Source organism: Canis lupus, chromosome 22 (genome assembly GCF_011100685.1).
Source record: "Canis lupus familiaris isolate Mischka breed German Shepherd chromosome 22, alternate assembly UU_Cfam_GSD_1.0, whole genome shotgun sequence".
Lineage (NCBI taxonomy): Eukaryota > Metazoa > Chordata > Mammalia > Carnivora > Canidae > Canis > Canis lupus.
Genome location: NC_049243.1, coordinates 586,419 through 605,302, shown reverse-complemented (window position 1 = coordinate 605,302; position 18,884 = coordinate 586,419). Strand labels below are relative to the sequence as shown.

Below are 18,884 nucleotides of genomic sequence, written 5' to 3'. Positions count from 1 at the left end.
ATATATTCTAACAAAATTTAGACTTCCAAAGCAATGACTCCAATAGCTTCCTATGCTCTTTAAAAGTTGAATGTTGAATGTGAAAAAAGTATGAATATAATCCCAAGACAGAAGAAGAAACGAACAGTTGGATGGCAGCATTAAAAAACCCTTGGGTTAGGGAAGCCTGGGTGGCTCCATAGGTCGGGCGTCTGCCTTTGGCTCAGGTTGTGATCCCAGGGTCCTGGGATCAAGTCCCACATCAGGCTCCCTGCTTCTCTCTCTGCCTCTGCCTGTCTCTCCCCCTGCTTGTACTCGCTCACTTTCTCTCTCTCTCTCAAATACATAAAATCTTGAAAAAAAAAAACAAACAAAAAAACAAAAACCCTTGGGTTCTACTATTACAATTTGAAAGTTAGCAAATCAAGGATTATTAGACATCTGTAGTATAGGATATAGCCAACAGTTCAAGTGGTAATTTAACTTTTTTCCACTAATATAGTAGCTTAAAATTGCATTTGTCTACAGAAGTATTAACACTGCTAATGCTTTTTAGAATATGAGAATATCAAAACACTGTCCAATCTATACCTTCTTCCTCTCTACTTGTAAATTAGTATAAAGAGCCACCCTAATATTCCACATCTCTCTACAAGGTGGCAAAAATGGAGGGCAGGCACCAGGAATACAGCTAAATCCATGAAGTCTAAGTTGCTAGAATGTCACATAAAGAAAACAACAGATGAAATACTCAAAACAACATGAAAAGTTATGGTCTGATCTTGAACCTTCAAAGTGGCATATGCTCTAGCCACTCAAAAAAAAAAAAAAAATTAACTGGTCCAACTAAAAATACCTTTATGTGTAGCATGGACGAAACTAGGGGATTATTAAAGGGTGGGTATATTCAGAAGGTCAGATAAGATGAACACTAAGTTTTCTTAGAATACTAAAGAAAGGGATCCCTGGGTGGCGCAGCGGTTTGGCGCCTGCCTTTGGCCCAGGGCGCGATCCTGGAGACCCGGGATCGAATCCCACGTCGGGCTCCCGGTGCATGGAGCCTGCTTCTCCCTCTGCCTGTGTCTCTGCCTCTCTCTCTCTGTGACTATCATAAATAAATAAAAATTTTAAAAAAATTAAAAAAAAAAAAAAAAAGAATACTAAAGAAATCGTGAAAGAAAAGTGTTTTTTATACTCCCTAAACGACTACAACTATGCTTTCCAGTTAACTGCACTTCATAGTTACCATTTATAATCTTGATCCACATTCCTTGTATTAAAGTACATAATCCTGAGCTACTGAAGCAATCAGAATAAGGCCCATTTGTCCAACTCTGCTCCCCTTAATTACATGTTTTCCCACGTACAAATATTGTCTTTCGAGGTTGTTGCTAATCACTGGTTAATATTAACTATAGCCCAAATATGCAAAGGAAAAAAATTAAAGGTTAAAAAGTATAAAGACCCCCCCCCAAAAGCCACAGAGTAGGATAAATGAGAATTATGCAAGTATCTGTAATCTGTAGGTAGAAAAGGTCCATAGTTGGCGAAAAATTTGTGCATGGCTATTTTTTAAGTGGACTTCTTTCAATAAACTAAAAAAAGAAAAAAAAAAAAGAAAAAGAGAAACTTATATACACATGAGTGTGTCATACACATGCATACTATCACAGGTTCAAAATAAGTACTGTTAAAAACCTGACTGTGAGCTGGGGACTCATTTCATAATCATTTCAAAATGTGTAATAGATTCTTTACCTTGATGCTTCTTTAATGACATTTTGTAAAAATATTAGTCTTGTTTGTAAACTGCCTTGCACATGCTTCAGTAACGTGAAGATCCTTTCATATTCTTAAAACAAGAGAAGCAAAAAGAAAAAGTTAAGTGGCTTTTCTACACACTCTTATTATTTTTCTATTGCAGTTTACTATATCAAGATGTAGTACACAAAACCAAGATATTCTACGTAAAATTTTCACCACTCATTAAAAACTTTATAATACGCACATTTCACATATCAGCAAAGATAAAATAACTTGTTAAACTGAATTTTTGGTAAAAATTCCCATAAAGAAACAAACCCAAAACTGAGAAAAATCAGTGAATAGCTTTCTGATAGTGCCACTGAAAAAGCAGCAGCAAGGCACCTCCATCCTTATAATTTAATCTCTAAACTACAGTTCCCATGGTAGGGAGGGGCAAAGAGCAGGGTGAGAAACGAGGAAAGTGCTATTTCAGTTTCAGGTTTTCACCTAAAACTCTGCCAAGGACTATAAGCTCTAAGTGGCAAGGGCTGACCTGCCCACTTCTGAACCATCGTGGGTCACTGTACCATCAGACAGGGGATCTGCCAACATCTCTTGAATGAGTGCCAATAATACTGAAATTGTATCTCACAAACTCCTTTTGTATTCGTGAAATATATAGTTTCTGTAACTTCCATTTTGGGGCCTAAACATACTCCTCCTGGTCACCATCATAGTTTAAACCCTAAACACAGTGGGGACGCTAGGCCAGGAACTTTATAGACATGAAGTCATCTAACATTCGCTCCATCTTGCTGGGTTTGCTGCTCCATCCCACTGCAGCTGCTGTGTAGAAAATACGAAGGACACCAGGTTCCTGCCCCGGTAGGAACTCTGTGCTGCCGACCTGTGTGTTCTCTAAGCTCCGCTCTCAGCACTTCCTGCTCACCCCCCCTACACCACAATACTGGGGACATAGCAGATATTTAGTGTTTGTAGGATGAATAAAGAACCTAATCATACAGCTCCTACGTTGTTGAGCACTCATCTAGAATCAGGTCTATGTTTTTGATTAATCTCTCTTCTTTGAGCACACACAGAAATCAAATATGAGGTTTGCCTCTAATTATACATACTTCTTCCTGGCTTTCGGATCTCTTTCATTATTTGTGCTTTTAGTTCAGTGTTGACCTCCTCATGGCTTCTGCAATGCATCAATTTCTTTCCTTTGTTCAGTGAAGATGCTGGTAGACTCTCTTCAGGACACTGTTCTTTATCTCTTGGTTCCTCATGATTTTCTAAAAATCCACCAACAGTGAGGTCATTAGCTCCTAAATGGTCATGACCAAGAGCCTCTGTATGATTGGTTGGTCGTTCCAGTAAATTGGCTGGAGAAGTTGAAAATTCAGTATCCATAGCATTTGGTGTAATATCTGATGAAAGTTGGTCTGCAACATGATTTTCAACCACATCATCTATTGTCGAATCATTAGTGGCTTCTGAAACTAAAAACAAAGAGAAGTAAAAAAAATAAATAAATAAAAATGATATGAGCCAATTTCAAAGCACACAGTAAAAAAAAGCTACAAATAATATTACAGCAAATCACAATCTCCTTGATGGATGCAAATTAACAAATAATAGGATATGGTTCTTAAGCTTTGCCAAAGAGATAGTGGATTTCAATTTGTACTTACAAAATCTGTTTAATTTTTGCCCTTAGGAAAAAATTATTTGCCCTTAGGAAAAAAATAAAAGACAATTTCAGGCAACTTTTTAGTTCTCTGGTTTATTCTGTGGCAGTTTTACTGAACAAGTAGATTTCTAATACTTCAGGGAAACACAGAGAGAGCCTTAGCTCATTCCAACCTCCCTCTGCCTTATGCATCTACTATCATTTAGAGGCAAAAGTAAACACAAGGAGTTCAAACTGTTCGACATTCTGCAGGGAACACACCATCAAATGGGTCACTTTACAGTACACTCTTCTCTCAAAACCACTCATCCAGTCTGTGTTACTTGAGCAACACAGAACAGCCTGGTGCCTGGTGCAGCTCATCAGATTTCTAGACTTTAACAACAACAAAAAAGCTTGCTAACTCTTGCCCCCCACAGAAATCAGCTGAATTATAGAAGTTCCCTGACTGCTCACCAAACCTCCAGGACACCAGGTGAAGCCACCTCTACTTTCCCAATTTACTGTCCAAAAGGTAAACTCATTCCCACAAAAATCCCTCAAACTTCTGGCTCCTTCCTAAATCCGCTTCCACGATTAGCAAATTTTCCTGAATATTCTCTACAACTCCTACTTTAACTAAAACCCAGCTCTCTGGCCAAGAAACTGATCTTTTCAGACTTGAAGTAGAAATTACTTTCTCTCAAATACTCTCTACAGATTTAAAATAAAGATGTGGAGTCACAGACTCCTTCACCTTTTAGTGCCACTTCAAGATCTTTCTCCATGCACTCCTAGAACACTCCTGCTCCTTGGAGGCTCAACTATGCCACTGTGCTCATCCTCTCTCTCCTTGTCACTAGCTTATTGATCTCCAACGTACACCTCTGTGGTCACACCTGGTTCACACACTTCCTTCTACCCTCATGTCCCTTGGGCGTTGTCCTAGGCCATTACTACTCAAAATGTGGTCCAATACAAGCAGCATGAGCACCATCAGAGAGCTTGCTACAAGGCTCATCCTGAGCCCCGCCCGAAACAATGAACACAATGAACTAGAAACTACAGTTTAACTAGATCCTTTGGTGATTCAACTACACACTAAAGTCTGAGAAGTACTGTAGTATGTGATTTCAAGGTCTACGCAGATCACCTGCCAAGAACATGGCCACTCAAATTCTTTAATTTCTCATCTTGTTTGCCTCTCAAATCAAACACAAAGGCATGGACAGATGCACATAAATCTTATCTTTGCAAGACTCCTGCTGGTTTTCTGTAACTCAGCCAGACTCTTACTCCAGGAACTCCTCCACTTTCTCCCTCCCATCCTACCTTCTAGATTCTTCTTTCTAATCTATCCAACTTACATCACATAATGTATTACTTTTTCCCAGGGTCCTACATTCTTTCATTCTATTGCCCTCCCATGATCCCTGCCAGGCAAAACCCCAAATCTGATGACTCTCTCTACTTGCTCTAGACCTGCATTTGTTATGATGAGCACTACTGAAATAGCATTCAGCTTTGCAGAGTGATCACCATCACCATCCAAGTGTTCCTGGATCCTACTACTACCTAACAATCTTATTACAACCTTTCTCCCTCTCCTACAAAAGATCATTCTAACCTTCTCCCCTCTTAACATCTCTAACTTTCCCAATCTCTCCTTCCCTCTTGTTAGTACACGTCAGCTCCTACTTCACAGAGGAAAGAAAAGCAGAGCCGTGGCGTAGAAACTCCCTCTACTTCCCACTGTTAAACTTATGCCCACACCCACTCTGCTCCAGTGGAAGCAGCATTCTATCATATGGGCTCTGGACCATTCCTTTCTGCCTTCCCCGGGATCTGGTGCTGACTACACTTTCTCTCCATCACACCAGCATTTAAACATGCTCAACTCTGTCATCTTAAAGCCCAAGCAAGGTCACAACTTTTAACCCCAGGACTTCTTCCAGCTATCACTCTCTCCCCACCTCCCTTACACAGCTATACTTCTTAAACTGGTTGTTTACATTCATTGTCTCCATTTTCTCATCTCTTACGCCTCCACCCATTTCTTCAGTGTTCTGGCACCTTTACTCCACCAGAATCGCTCTTGCTAAGGTAGCCAGAGACCAACACAACTTTTCCAATCCTCTTGACCAATCTGTTCAAATTATTTGAAGCCACCAACCACTCAATTCTCTTTCCCCTTAGCTCTCACGACACCAAGTTCTTCTCATCTCCTATTTCTGGATTCTTCCCTCTCAATTTCCTTTTTTGAACCTTATTTCTCCCCTTAACTTTGGCATTTTCAAAGTTCTGCTGTAGGCTTCTCCTTCTCGTGGTTTCCCTTGGTGTAATTTAATACACTCCGGTGAAGGTTAAGACTGCCTCCTGTAGCTCCCTTTCTCCCCGGCCTCTTTCTCTGAGGTCTAAACTAAAATACCCAACTCCTACTTTATGATCTCTACGTGGCTAGGCAATGGGTGCCTCTCAACTCACTCACCCTCTCTCCTTCCACTCAACCTGTCACTCTCGTCTACCCAGCATCGCTCAACTCCTCTCTTGCCCTGGCTCCAATACCCAGTCCATCATCACCAAGTCTTTGCTGGTGCATCCAGGTATTTCTCAAACACATGTTCTTCGCACAACTCCGCTGCCAGGTCATTAGCTCTTCCCTGGGTTTCCTAAGTTCTATGCATCCATAACAATTATTTAGCAACATCAAATACCCTATCAATGTCCACAATCTAATTACCTTATATTTTCTATTTGTAGGGAAATGTTTGATTTTGTTTGATTCAGGGTCCACATCAGGTCCCATACATTGTTATTGGTTTATATGTCTTTTAACTACCTTTTAATCTATAAAATCCTTCTGTAACCTTTTTTATGAATTTTTTTCTGGAGAAACACATATTCTTTGTCCTACAGTTTACCACAATCTGGATTATGCTAATTGTATCCCTGTTTTGTCATTTAATATGTTTCTCCAACCTCTCTATTTCCTATAAATTGGTAGTTAGATCTAGAGGCTTGATCAGATTAAGGTTCAATTTCTTTTCTTTTCTTTTTTTTTTTTTTTTTTTGGCAAGAATACTTCAAAAGTAGTATTGTATAATGCCATCAGGAGTTATAGAATATTTGCTTTCTCACCAGTTATGATGCTATAGCTATAAGCCATAAATGATCACTACCTATATTTAAGGAAATCATTAATTCACTAAGGGTTCCCCTAAATCCATTCTTATTCTTCCCAAACAATATTCCAAACAGTACAGTCGGCCTGTTTTTTATAAAATGCTAATCAGGTCAGGTCACTAGCTCTTCAAAATCTTTCAAAGATTCTCATTGTCAAGACACCTGCATGGCTCAGGGGTTTAGTACCAGCCTTCAGCCCAGGGTGTGACCCCGGGGTCCTGGGATTGAGTCTTGCATCGGGCTCCCCGCAGGGAGTCTCCTTCTCCCTCTTGTGTCTCTGCCTCTCTTTGTGTGTCTCATGAATAAATAAAATCTTAAAAAAAAAAAAAATTCTCGTCTTTAAAGTCTAGAATCTTTACGACGGCCTCCAAGGCCCTCCATGATCTGGCCTCAGCCTATCTTTCATTTCTCACCTTATCTGACTCTGAACACCTCTGCTAAACTGGAATTCTTTCAGTTCCTATAATCTTCTCTTTTGTATATTTGTTTGCACATATTTTTCTTATACTACTACTGTAGCATATTATAGTGCCTAGCATACTGCTTAGCACTACTACTAAATGCACAGCTTTAGTGAAACAATTCCCATTCACCCTTTAAATGTTGGCTTAAACATAACTTCCTCAGTAAAGGGTCTTGACCTCACAAACTAAGTTAAATCATCTTACCACCTTTTATAACATTCATCACATTCTAACTCAACATTCAATGACTATCTTTCCTCACTCATCATAAAGGCAGAGATCACTATTGTCTTGTTCACTATGATACCTCAATGCCTAGCACTGTTCATAATAGCACGTGTATTTAATAATTAGTTGATTGTTTTTTTTTTAAAGATTTTTTTTTTTTATTTACTCATGAGAGACACAGGGAGAGAAGCACAGACACAAGCAGAGGGAGAAGGAGACTCCCTGTGGGGAGCCTGATGTGACACTTGATCCCAGGACCCCAGGGTCACACCCTGAGACGCTCATCCACGGAGCCACTCAGGTGCCCCTAATTAGTTGTTGAATTAACCTGAAATTGAAAACCATCTTTCTGTGGGTATTGCTAATACCCCTTTAATAAGTGTTATTTTGAAATACTTAAGACTTGTAAACGGTATTTTGAATTTTTTATTTAACAGACTTATAAATGGTATTTAGATTATGGCTAGCTATAATAAAGCATGATAAACATAAGAAATGTCCAACAAATGTTCTTTAAAAAGACATACAAAATGATCACATGCTAATTTAAAATAAACAAGTATCTTCTCTAGACACTCTTGGGCTTTATCAATCAATTTCTTCCACAATCTATTACAAAAATCTCATCCCCACAAAAGAAACAAAAAGCAGCAAATAAAGTTTGTTTTTAAATTCTTACCTTTATGAAGAGGAAGGGGTTTAATAAGATCTGGCTGTGCTTGAGTCATCGGTACAGGTGGTCCTTTTCCTCCAATATGATTGTTCACAACTGGATTTTGTTGTCTGCCTCTTAGTAATGGGGACATACAGCGACGTCTTTTAGGGATTCCTTGCATATTTGGTTCTCCAGGTCGTTTATGTTTATTTTGAGGTCCAGCCACAAATTCATCTGCTTCATCTATCATCATACCCTGTAACAAAAAAATATATAATTTCCCTAGATTTACATACAGTTTTTAAATGGTACAACTAATTCCAATCCCCATTAGAGCAACTGTATTATAACTATGTTGACATTTATTAGTCTACCAAGAAAAGTAGCTTACTTTAGTTAAATTAAGAACTGTTAAATCCACAAATGAATTATACAATGGAACATTTCAAGTTTACCTTCTTATCTAGCTTAAAGGGGTTGCCAAATGTATGCAACCTTCGAGGCTGATCAGGATCAAGTTCTCTTAGTGGAGAAGGTACTTGCTTGAGGTATTCCTGGTAATTCCCCATTTGTGCTATAGGAACACTGTGCACTTGATCTTTTCAAACAGAAGAGAACAACAACAAAAGTTAACCTCACTATTCATATGTTGTCATTATAAATATTGTGACTAAAATGAAATCTTTTTGAGATTTTTTTAAAGTAAAATTTAAAAGAATTGACTTTATCTTCTAAAAGCAAAAATATTGTAGTCCATTTGAGTGTATAAAATAAGTAATGATGTGTTAACATTACCATGAATAGGAATGTCTCTTCTCTCTATTCCAAAGAAGTAGAATTATAGCAAAATTTACAGGAAAGACATACACAGAGATAATCCTTTTTATATAAAGCTATAGTTGGAATGCTTATATCAGAGATGGCAAAGAGTTAAATTCTCATCTGACTTGATTTGTACTACATGCTACAGATATTGTTGAAAGAAGAGGACACGTATTGACCATCCAAGCTAAACCACCAGATACTAACTAGTGTATCACAAGAAAATGATTTTGTGTGTGCATGTGAATGCATGAACTAAGCCAAAGAAAAGAAAGTAAGCTGCTAATAAAGATTGTCACCTCGGGGGAATAGAATTTGAGGCAACAGTGATGATAGAAAAAAAAGTTGAGAATCAGAGATGACTCCTTACTTCATTTGTTTGAATTTAAAAAGAAAATGTAATACTACTAATAATTCTTTAAAAGTTATATTCCCATACCATATTTTTTCAATATAAAGTAAGAAATTCACAAAAAAAATACCATTACTAAAACCATGATCTAACCTTCATCCTGTCCTTTAAGAAATCTGCGGGTGCTCTTCAAAAGATTAGATCTCATTCTTGTTAAGTGATCCAAAAGATTCCGCCTTGGTATGTCATATGCATTTCTAAATGTCTGTGGCTTCAAATCCTGTTGAAAATCATTCAAAGACAAAATTTATTTCCAACATAGAATTAAAAGAGACTAAAACCTCTAGCCTGCAGCATAGGTTTTGAAATAAGATATATTAAGTCTAATTAGCTTCAAAATAGAATAAAGAATTATGATGCCATCTAAACACACCTGGGAACCAGAAGATCAAAATTGGTAATGAGCTTAATCAAATACCTCAAATTCACATCTTTCAAGGTTTTATTATATATTCAGGCTAAGAGAAGTAAATAGCTTATAAAACAAATTTCCAAATTTTAAAACCTTTGAAAGTTTAAAGAAGAAACACAGCTTTGACGTATCATTCACGTACAATAAATTAACCCATTTTAAGTATACAGTTTGATGAATATCAGCAAACAGTTGTGAAACCATCACCACAATGCAGGTTAAGAACACTTCCATCATCCCCAAAAAGTTCTTGGTGCCCATCTGTAGTCAATCCCTTTTCCTATCCCCAGGCATCCACTAATCCTGCTTCCTGTCTCCCTACATTCCATTTTATAAGTGGAATTTTGCTATATCAAATCTTTTCTATCAGGCTTTTTTCACTAAGGATGATATTTTGAGATTCATCCAGGTTATTAATGCATCAGTAGTTTGTTCTTTTTGACTGCAGAGTAGTATTCCATTCTATGAACACAGTTTATCCATTTTCCAGTTTATGAAGTTTCCTTTCAGTTTTTGGCTATTATGAACACTGCTATGAACATTTGCATAAAAAGCCTTTCTATGGCTATTGTCTTCGTTTTTCTCATGTAGACAGATACACCTTGGAGTAAAACTGCTGGTTATATAGTAAGTATAGCCATTCTAGTGGATGGGAAGTGGGATCTCACTAGTTTTAATTTGCATTTCCTTAATGGTCATTAAGATACAGGATCTTTTTATGTGTGTGTTCAAATTTGTGTACCTTATTTGGTGAAGTATCTGTTCAAATATTTTACCAATTTTTTATTGTGTTTGTCTTATAATCACGGAGTTGACAGACTTCTTTATATATTTTGATACTAATTCTTTTTTCTATATATAATTTTCTCCCAGGCTGTAGCTTGCCTGTTCATTTTACAGAATTTCTTTTGTAGACAAAAATTTAAATTTTAATGAAGCTCAATTTATCAAGTTTTGTGTGTGTGTGCTTTTTGTGTTATATCTGAGAAACCTTCGATGACTCCTGACCCATCATCATAAAGACTTTCTCTGTTTTCTTCTAGAAGTTTATAGTTTTAGTTTTTACATTTAAGATTCATGAGCACTTCAATATGAGGTAACGATCAAATTTACTATTTTGAATATGGGTATCCAATTGTTCCAGCACTATTTCTAAAGAGATTGTCTTCTGACCCACTGAATTATTTTGGCACCTCTTATTAAAACTTGTTAAAAGTTAACTGACTATACGTGTGAAGGCTTACTTCCAGACTCTCTTCTGTTCTACTGATCTATATGTTTATCCATATGCCAACAACTTAACACTGTTGATGATCACTACAACTTTACAGTAACTTTCAAAATTAGATAGTACAAGTCTTGTAACTATTATTTTACAAAACTCTTTTTCTAGGACCTTTGAATTTCCATATAAATTTTAGATCAGCTTGTCTGTTTCTACATAAAAGGCTACTGGGATAAGGATCTTTTAAATAATGAATATTCATAAAGCATTTTATGATGTACCCAAGGTCATCAGTATAAGTACCAAAATGCAGTGAACTCTATGACTAGTTAGGCAACCTGTAAGCCTCTATTGTCTTTCTTTCTTAGTAATCTCTACACTCAAAATGGGGCTCAAATTCACAACCCCAGGATCCTGAGTCACATGCTCTACTCAGTCAGCCAGGTGCCCCATATGTTTTCTCATCTATAAAAATGAATAGATTGGTTTATTCATCAGTCCATCTATTCAGCCACTCAGCATACATAATGTTTGTTTTGATTCTAAAATTCAATGATTCAGTAATAGTATTAATGATCATTATTCTTCGGAGGTATAGAAGTACTTCTAAAGCTTGGACAAACTAAAATTATTAGTTAATAGGAAATTTGATTATTTAACAATTCAACAGAATATAGCTGGAGCAGTACTAAATTCATATAACATTTACCTTATTAAGCAAAGCAACTTGGAACCCAGTGTATTCTTTCATATTAAGGTCTAGCAGTCTGTGAGGAACATCCTCTGAAATTCCCTGGAGCAACTGTTGAAAATCTTTCCTATAAGCCATTGATAAACCATGTGATCGGCTTCGAACTTTAATTCCAGTTTCCTGTACTACTTTTTTGCCTACAGATCCGATGACTCGGTCAGATTCTATTTTAGCCTAAAGTAAAAATAAGTAAGATTTAGTCTGGACATAATCTAAATCAACAAATTAAATACTAACAGTCTTGGTCTTCCATATATTAAATATTTATGTTATAAAAAGTATGTACTTAATTAAAAACCCAGGTAGCATAGTTTATGTCAAGTTCTCAGTAAATTAAATATAGTTTAAATAATAATGTCTTAGCTTTGTTTTTTTTTTTTAAGATTTTATTTATTCATGAGAAACACGGGGAGAGAGAGAGAGAGAGAGACAGAGGGGCAGAGACATAGGCAGAGGGAGAGAAGCAGGCTTGCTGCAGGGAGCCCGATGTGGGACTCGATCCCAAATCTCCAGGATCAGGCCCTGGGCTGAAGGTGGCACTAAACCGCCGAGCCACCAGGGCTGCCTGTCTTACAGTTTTAAATCAATTCAATTATAACCTTTTGGAGCAGGGCAAACAAAAACAACTTCAATTTATTTTTATATACTAATATCCACTACACTTAAACCATGAAATGTAAGTGCACCCTAAATGAAAATATGGATTTCCAATTCAGAGGTGATATAAAATTAGGGGAAAAAAATCTCATCGGTATTTATTTAAATACTATTATTAGCACATAATTAAATGTTCATAGGTATAAAAAATGATGTAGTTTTTCATTGGAAAACAACGATATTTTGATGCCTTCCAACGTACATCTCAATGAGCATTTTAACTACAGACGGCAGAAGTACTAGAAAAACAACGTATTTTATATAGTATTAATATCTTGGCAATCTAAGTGTATACTGCTTGACCAGCAGAGCATCTACTAATGTGATTTATGCTCAAAATGTCAATATTCAGTTTTTTACAAATATTTCAAAAGTAATTCCCATTTTTGAATTAAAAAAAACTACAGATTTTAAAACATTAAGCAAAAGAAACTCATCTTTGTCTAAGAAAAACAGCTTTCTAACATAAATTTCTCAAAACAAAGAATGTTCCACAGATAAAAAGTCTAGGACCACAACAATGAAGCCATCTCTACAAACTATTATTAATTGAAATTAACATTCCAAAACACAGCATACTATGTACTTGACACTGAATTATGTTAATAATCTATGATATATGTGGTTTTAAAACATAATATATTAATATGACATACCATCACAGAACTAACATCTGGCCTATTAAGCATCTTAGCCAAAACCATTCAAAATACTTAACAGCTCTATTTCTTAACGTTACCTGTTGACTCAATTTTTTGAGGTATGAAATGACACTGTAACTAAGTCCATATTCCATACTGTCTGCTATTAGGTTAGGTGCTCCCATCATTCTAACAGCTTTCTTCAAAGGCTATAGGAAAAAAGAAAACATCACTCAATCCTAAGCTTGCCAAAAATGTATGGCTACCTGTATTATCAGTTTTGAAGATTTCTTAAAAAAAAAATTCTTTTTTTCAATAAGAGAGTAACCATATTTGTATTTCAGTAAAATGTTTGCCAGTGGTATGAAAGGTAGCTTAAAAGGATTAGAGGCTATACTTTAACAACACCTGGGAAAAGAAAGGGTAAAGTTCTAGATACCTTGGTATTATTGGTGATACTAAGTTTGGAAGAAATGGGCAGAGACATACCACAGAGATAGATTCAACAGAAATTAGGAAGTAAATTTTTAGGAGGCAAGAAAAATGGAAGATTTCTACCTTGGGTAATTGGGTAGATTATGGCTCATCTACTCACTAGCTTTGTGACCCCAGACCAGGTTTTATACCTTCTCTGTGTCTAAAGCTTCTCATTTGTAAAACGACAATAATATCTACTTCATAGGGTCATCACAGGATTAAACGAATCAATATATGTAAAGCACAGATAAAATCGTCTGGTATACAGTAGGCATTCAGTAAGTGTTAGTTATTACTATTGTTATTATTACCTGAACTGGAAAAAAAAGAAAAGAAAAGAAAACCAAAACCAAAAACCCAAGCTCTAAAGGAAAAATAAGAAGGAAAAACGAATCTAATATTTACTGTGGATGTGGTATTATGAAATAATTTTCAACTGTAAGGAGAGCCCAGTTGAGAGCCATTTGTGCAATGAAAATATCACTAACAGGACAGTCTAGCATATATGAGTGGGATGCAGTTAGAAAAGAAGGATAGCCATTCACTGACATCAGAAAGTGTATAAGTGCTGGTGTCAAACTGGAATCAAATCCCAGCTCTGATATTTAAAATCCATGTAGCTTTGCCTAAATCCTGCAAGTTGCTATGAAACATAAATAAGTCAACATATGTAACAGTTCATATTCACTGTTTCTTCCTTTTCACTCTTACATGGCAAGCACCATGTGCTAGACACACAACTTAACTCTTACAACTCTAGAATATGATCTTCAAAGCTCCAGAAATTAATGCTCTTAGTAGAGACCATTTAGACAAATTACAGTCAAATGCTAGAATATTCTTGCATTAAAGTAATGTTTAAAAGTGCTTTTAACACTGGTCTTTTTGTTAAGAAGTTACTTTTCATACAGTAAATAATGTATTTAATAATATATACATTATTGGTCTTATCTACTATGATACACTAGGTTTTAAGTACAGGTGACTCCTGAACAACATGGGTTAGGAATGCTGACACCACACAATAGAAAATCCGCATATAATTTTTGACTCCCCAAAATCTTAAATACTTATAGCCTGCTACTGACAGAAGGAAGCCTTACTAACCACATAATCAATTTTTGTATGCAATGTGTATTTTATATATACAGTATATTCTTACAAAACACCTAAGTTTTCCTTGATTTTTTAAAATATTTCTAGGCTATAGAGTTCATCTGCGAGGTTTTCAAATTGCCACAAATCTCAAAAAAATCTTCCTTTATATTTATTGAAAAAAAATCCACATTAAGTGGACCCATACACTTCAAATCTGTGCTGTTCAAGGATCAAATGTAATCACAAACTTGTGGGTCTAAAAATATACAATTCCATGAGAATATATACTTATCTACCTAAAAACATGTCTCTGGAGACTTAGGGAATCAACAAAAACCATTCTGTACCACCCTTAAAGAAAAATTATTATAAAACTGAATTTAACAAGGAAGTAAAACAACTGGAACTATTCTAAAAACCAAGCTGCCTGGGACTGAATTCCAGTTTCACTCACATTAGATATGTAGCCTTCGACAAATAATCTAATCTGTTAGTGCCTTAGTTTCCTCATTGGTGAAATAAGAATGATTTCTACCTTACAGAGCTACAATATAAATTAAATGATGTTAATACATGTAAAATGCTTAGCATAATATCAACATACTAATGTATGTATGATATATACATTCTCATGATCATTATCATTATTCTGCAAATCACTAAAACCTTTCTTCCCCATTATATCTATATTGGTCATTTTTTTAAAATTCAATTTTTATGACATATATATTCTATAACAGCAGTAAATAAAAGTTTAGTATCCACAGTAAACTAGAAGCATAATGTTAAATTTTATAACAAATTCTATTTTTAACAATAACATTCTTACCCCAAGATAGTAGGGAGGCATTGTCTTCAAATAACTTTCAAATGACTGTCTCCATTTCAATGTTGGTTTTGCTTTATGTACTTTAAACAAGTCATCTATAAATGTATAATGTAGACAAACCATTATTGTCTATTGTTTTCACACATGAAAATCAAGTCAAATACATTCCATTTTTACAGTCTGCCTTCTTATTTGTAGGAGAGTAACGTTAGACATTAAGTTTTTAACAAGATTAAAAGGGACAAAATTTTAAAAGATGCCAATTGTATATTTCATGTAACAATATTTCATGTAACAATAAAGGGAGAATCAGAAAATACAAGAAAATCTATACACTATCTAAACCTAGAAATAAAACAGATTTGAAGATATAAGCAAAGTATGCACAATGTTGTCTATAAAATATACCTAATATTTGACTATAACTTTTAAATCTGATGTGGTTCTGTTTTACAAGGAAATAAGTCTTCTCAAACCATAGTCCCCAAAAATTATAGTCAAGGGTCCCCAGAAACTAACTTTGGGCTTTTATTATATTATTTTGTAATAAATTCATTCATTTACAAAAATATTTGTCAAGTGAAGAAGTACAGATAAATTCTTAGAAAGAAAATACTCAGATTTATAGATATATGCTTCTACAAAATGTCTTGTTTACTAAATACAAAGCCTAAAATTACCAATTCTAACCATATGAGAAATCCAACTTGTAGAAAACTTACAATATTTAAAATTTAAAAGTGTATCTTCAATAGTTTATAGAATCAAAGGTGTTTTGACAATGACTTTTAATTTACCACAAATATACACAGGTTGCTATAAAACACAACCTTAGATAGGTTCAATATTCAGAATATTAAAAACAGTTCCATTAATTTCCATAAGACATTAGAACTTACAAAGAGATGTTCCCAAACTTTGTTTTTAGGAAAATATGTATGTATGCTGAGCCATAGAGAAGGGGACAAGAATGACTTACCTAAAAGGGGAAGGAGGACTGGGTAATTGTAAGGCATCACAAATAAGTTGACACAGTTCAGTGCTGTACTGGCTTTCAAGTAACCAAACGGATGACCAAGTTCACTATATTTTGCACTATTGCTCACATATACCTGTTAAAAGGGAGTGGTTCATATGACCTTTACAGAATGTTTTATAATCATTGATTCGATTTAACTTTTTAGAAGAACATTCAACTTTTAAGTCACTCTAGTTTTTCAGCTTACCTGCCAACATGTTTGAGGAGATTTCCTTTCCAGGATAAATTGAGTCAGTGGTGAAGGTTCCAACTCATATTTGTCAAAAGGCAATTTGTCAATAACCATTGGTTCACAGTCTGTACAGGAAAACTTCACTACAGGATGAGATGTACGAGGTGGCTAGAGAGGAAAGTCTTATTACTATTTACACAAAATACCATAAACAAACTCGTTTCCAGTATCCCTATCAAAATTTACTTTGTTCCTCAATTTTGCTAGTTAACAGTTTAATTTACTACTGAAAACACTATTAAAGCTGAAGGAAGATACTTAAAAATGTAATGCTTAAATTTTACATTCATAAGAAAAAGACTAAAAATTTTAAAATATATGTAAAATAAAATCTTTTTAGGTCTTAAAATCAAATTTATCAGAAAAGTGCAGGATTTTGGAATTAAGTAAGTACTCATTAATTGTTACATCTAAGAAACAACTGAAATACAGAAACCTTCCTAAATTCTCAATTGTGGCAATTTAATTTCTTGTATATAGTAGTTTCCAAACTGCACACCTTGATTAGTATAAGTTTTTGAATATACCATATTAGTACATATATACATTTACTTACAAATTATTTGTAAATCATAGGTATCTAATAAAATATATATTAAAATAATAATAAAAATAGGAGAAAAATATAAATAAAAGTTCTAATGTTTTCCTTCTCTATGCCAGTAGACTGATTTGTTTATCTCTGTGGTATATACAAACTACTTTGGACAACTCAATCTAAACGTACAAAAAACACAATACCTGGGGGGAGGGAGGGCATGTTATTCTATTTCCTGCCCATCCCCCCCCAAGTCTCCGTCCTAAAAATCTCACTGATTGAAAATGGGTAAAGGAAATATGAGCTATGAGGAAATAATCTGAAACGCTACTGCTTTCAAAGACTCTTACTACTCCATTATTGCCTATACCTTGGTGGCTCTCAAATCCAGAGTTGGGACCAAACCTCTCTCACCTGTCTTATGTTCCCCTGCCTACTAGACAGAACTAGAATCTTCTCTAAGTCCCTCAGACACATTATTACGTGATTCATTCTCTCTCCCCCAAACCATAAAACCTGTTCTAAAAACCTAGGTGTTCTCCTTATAGTATCTGCTCCTTATTCTCATTATTTAACTGTCACAAAGACCTAGATAAAATCCCACTACTTCTAAGCCACTAAGCAGAACACAAACTCGGTAGGTGCTCAGTATTTAGTTACTGCCCTCTGTCAATACTAAATTCTCATCTCTCTAGAAATTTATCTTCTATTTCTTAGTACTCTAATTTATGCCTTCATCATTTAGATTAGACTAGTACAACTGCTTATTTTTAATTAACTTCTCTAATTAGCTCTCTCTAATCAATTCCATAGCCATGAAATAGAAATATGATCATGTAATTTCCCTATCTAAAATTATTTGGTAAAAGTAGCAAGTCAATCACCTAAAAATAGGACCCAGACTCTTTTCCTTAAATATCATACACAAAGATCCCTAATGATCTGGTCCCTATCTGCCTTTCAACCACCACACCATGTACAAACACCCTGTGCTCCAGCCATGCAAAATCACTTGCAGTTACCCACGTACATCATCATCGTTTCATGCCCCAGATTTCATGTTATCCTTGACTGCTTTATTATTTTCTCCCTTGCATATTGCAACCAAAGTTTTGAAGGCTGAAACAGCAAGTTAAAGATCTCTTCCTGACACCCTTTCTCGCCATGTACTCCAAATACATACGAGGCAGTTAAGCACCATCTCCTCTGGGCTCTGCTCCATGCCTAGTGCAGTTAGCACACTGTTCTGTATTATGTTTACAAGTCTGACCTTCCTATGGAATGGTAAGATTCCAGGAGGTAAGCACTGTTTTACCCCTCTTGTGCTCCTGTATCTCACAGGTACCTGACATCTTATTGAATCAGTCCATGAAACTCATATTTTTGGATGAAAATATTGAGATCCAAAAGGAAAAGTATGTGCTAGTGAAGGAGGATGTCTTCTAGAACATGGCAAAGAAAATTCTGCATTTATTACTTCATTTAATCCCCCAAACAATTCCCTGAGATGGAGGTTATCTCCACCTAACTAGAGGAAAATTGAGGCTTGGAGAAGATAACTGACCAGTAACACAGCTAATAATAGGTGGAGCCATGATTTAAATTCAGACCCAGTCTCTAACAAATCACAACTTCAGTATCAATACATCTTACTTGAATACCATTATTTACAAAAATTTCATTTTCCCTCTAATATCCTCCAGTTACTAAATTTTGCCAGTTTTGTCCAATATTGTCTCTTTCTTATGATTCTCTCTTCCATCATCTTCATATCTCTTATGTGAATCATAGCAAAACCCTCTAGATAACCCGCTTACCTTC

At 35.4% G+C, this 18,884-nt stretch overlaps 1 protein-coding gene across 2 annotated transcripts in view; it reads right to left on the bottom strand.

Annotated features, from left to right (window-relative positions):
• Positions 1–18,884, bottom strand: part of INTS6 (integrator complex subunit 6) — a 90,227-nt gene that overhangs the window by 3,585 nt on the left and 67,758 nt on the right. For both annotated transcript variants that reach the window (XM_038569412.1, XM_038569414.1), the window contains 10 exons: positions 16,481–16,633; positions 16,234–16,366; positions 15,255–15,349; positions 12,949–13,059; positions 11,511–11,726; positions 9,258–9,384; positions 8,386–8,528; positions 7,955–8,186; positions 2,862–3,230; positions 1,738–1,831 (listed from right to left, as the gene is read on the bottom strand). In XM_038569412.1, coding sequence (XP_038425340.1) covers positions 1,738–1,831; positions 2,862–3,230; positions 7,955–8,186; positions 8,386–8,528; positions 9,258–9,384; positions 11,511–11,726; positions 12,949–13,059; positions 15,255–15,349; positions 16,234–16,366; positions 16,481–16,633 — 1,673 coding nt within the window. The remainder of the gene's footprint in view (positions 1–1,737; positions 1,832–2,861; positions 3,231–7,954; positions 8,187–8,385; positions 8,529–9,257; positions 9,385–11,510; positions 11,727–12,948; positions 13,060–15,254; positions 15,350–16,233; positions 16,367–16,480; positions 16,634–18,884) is intronic.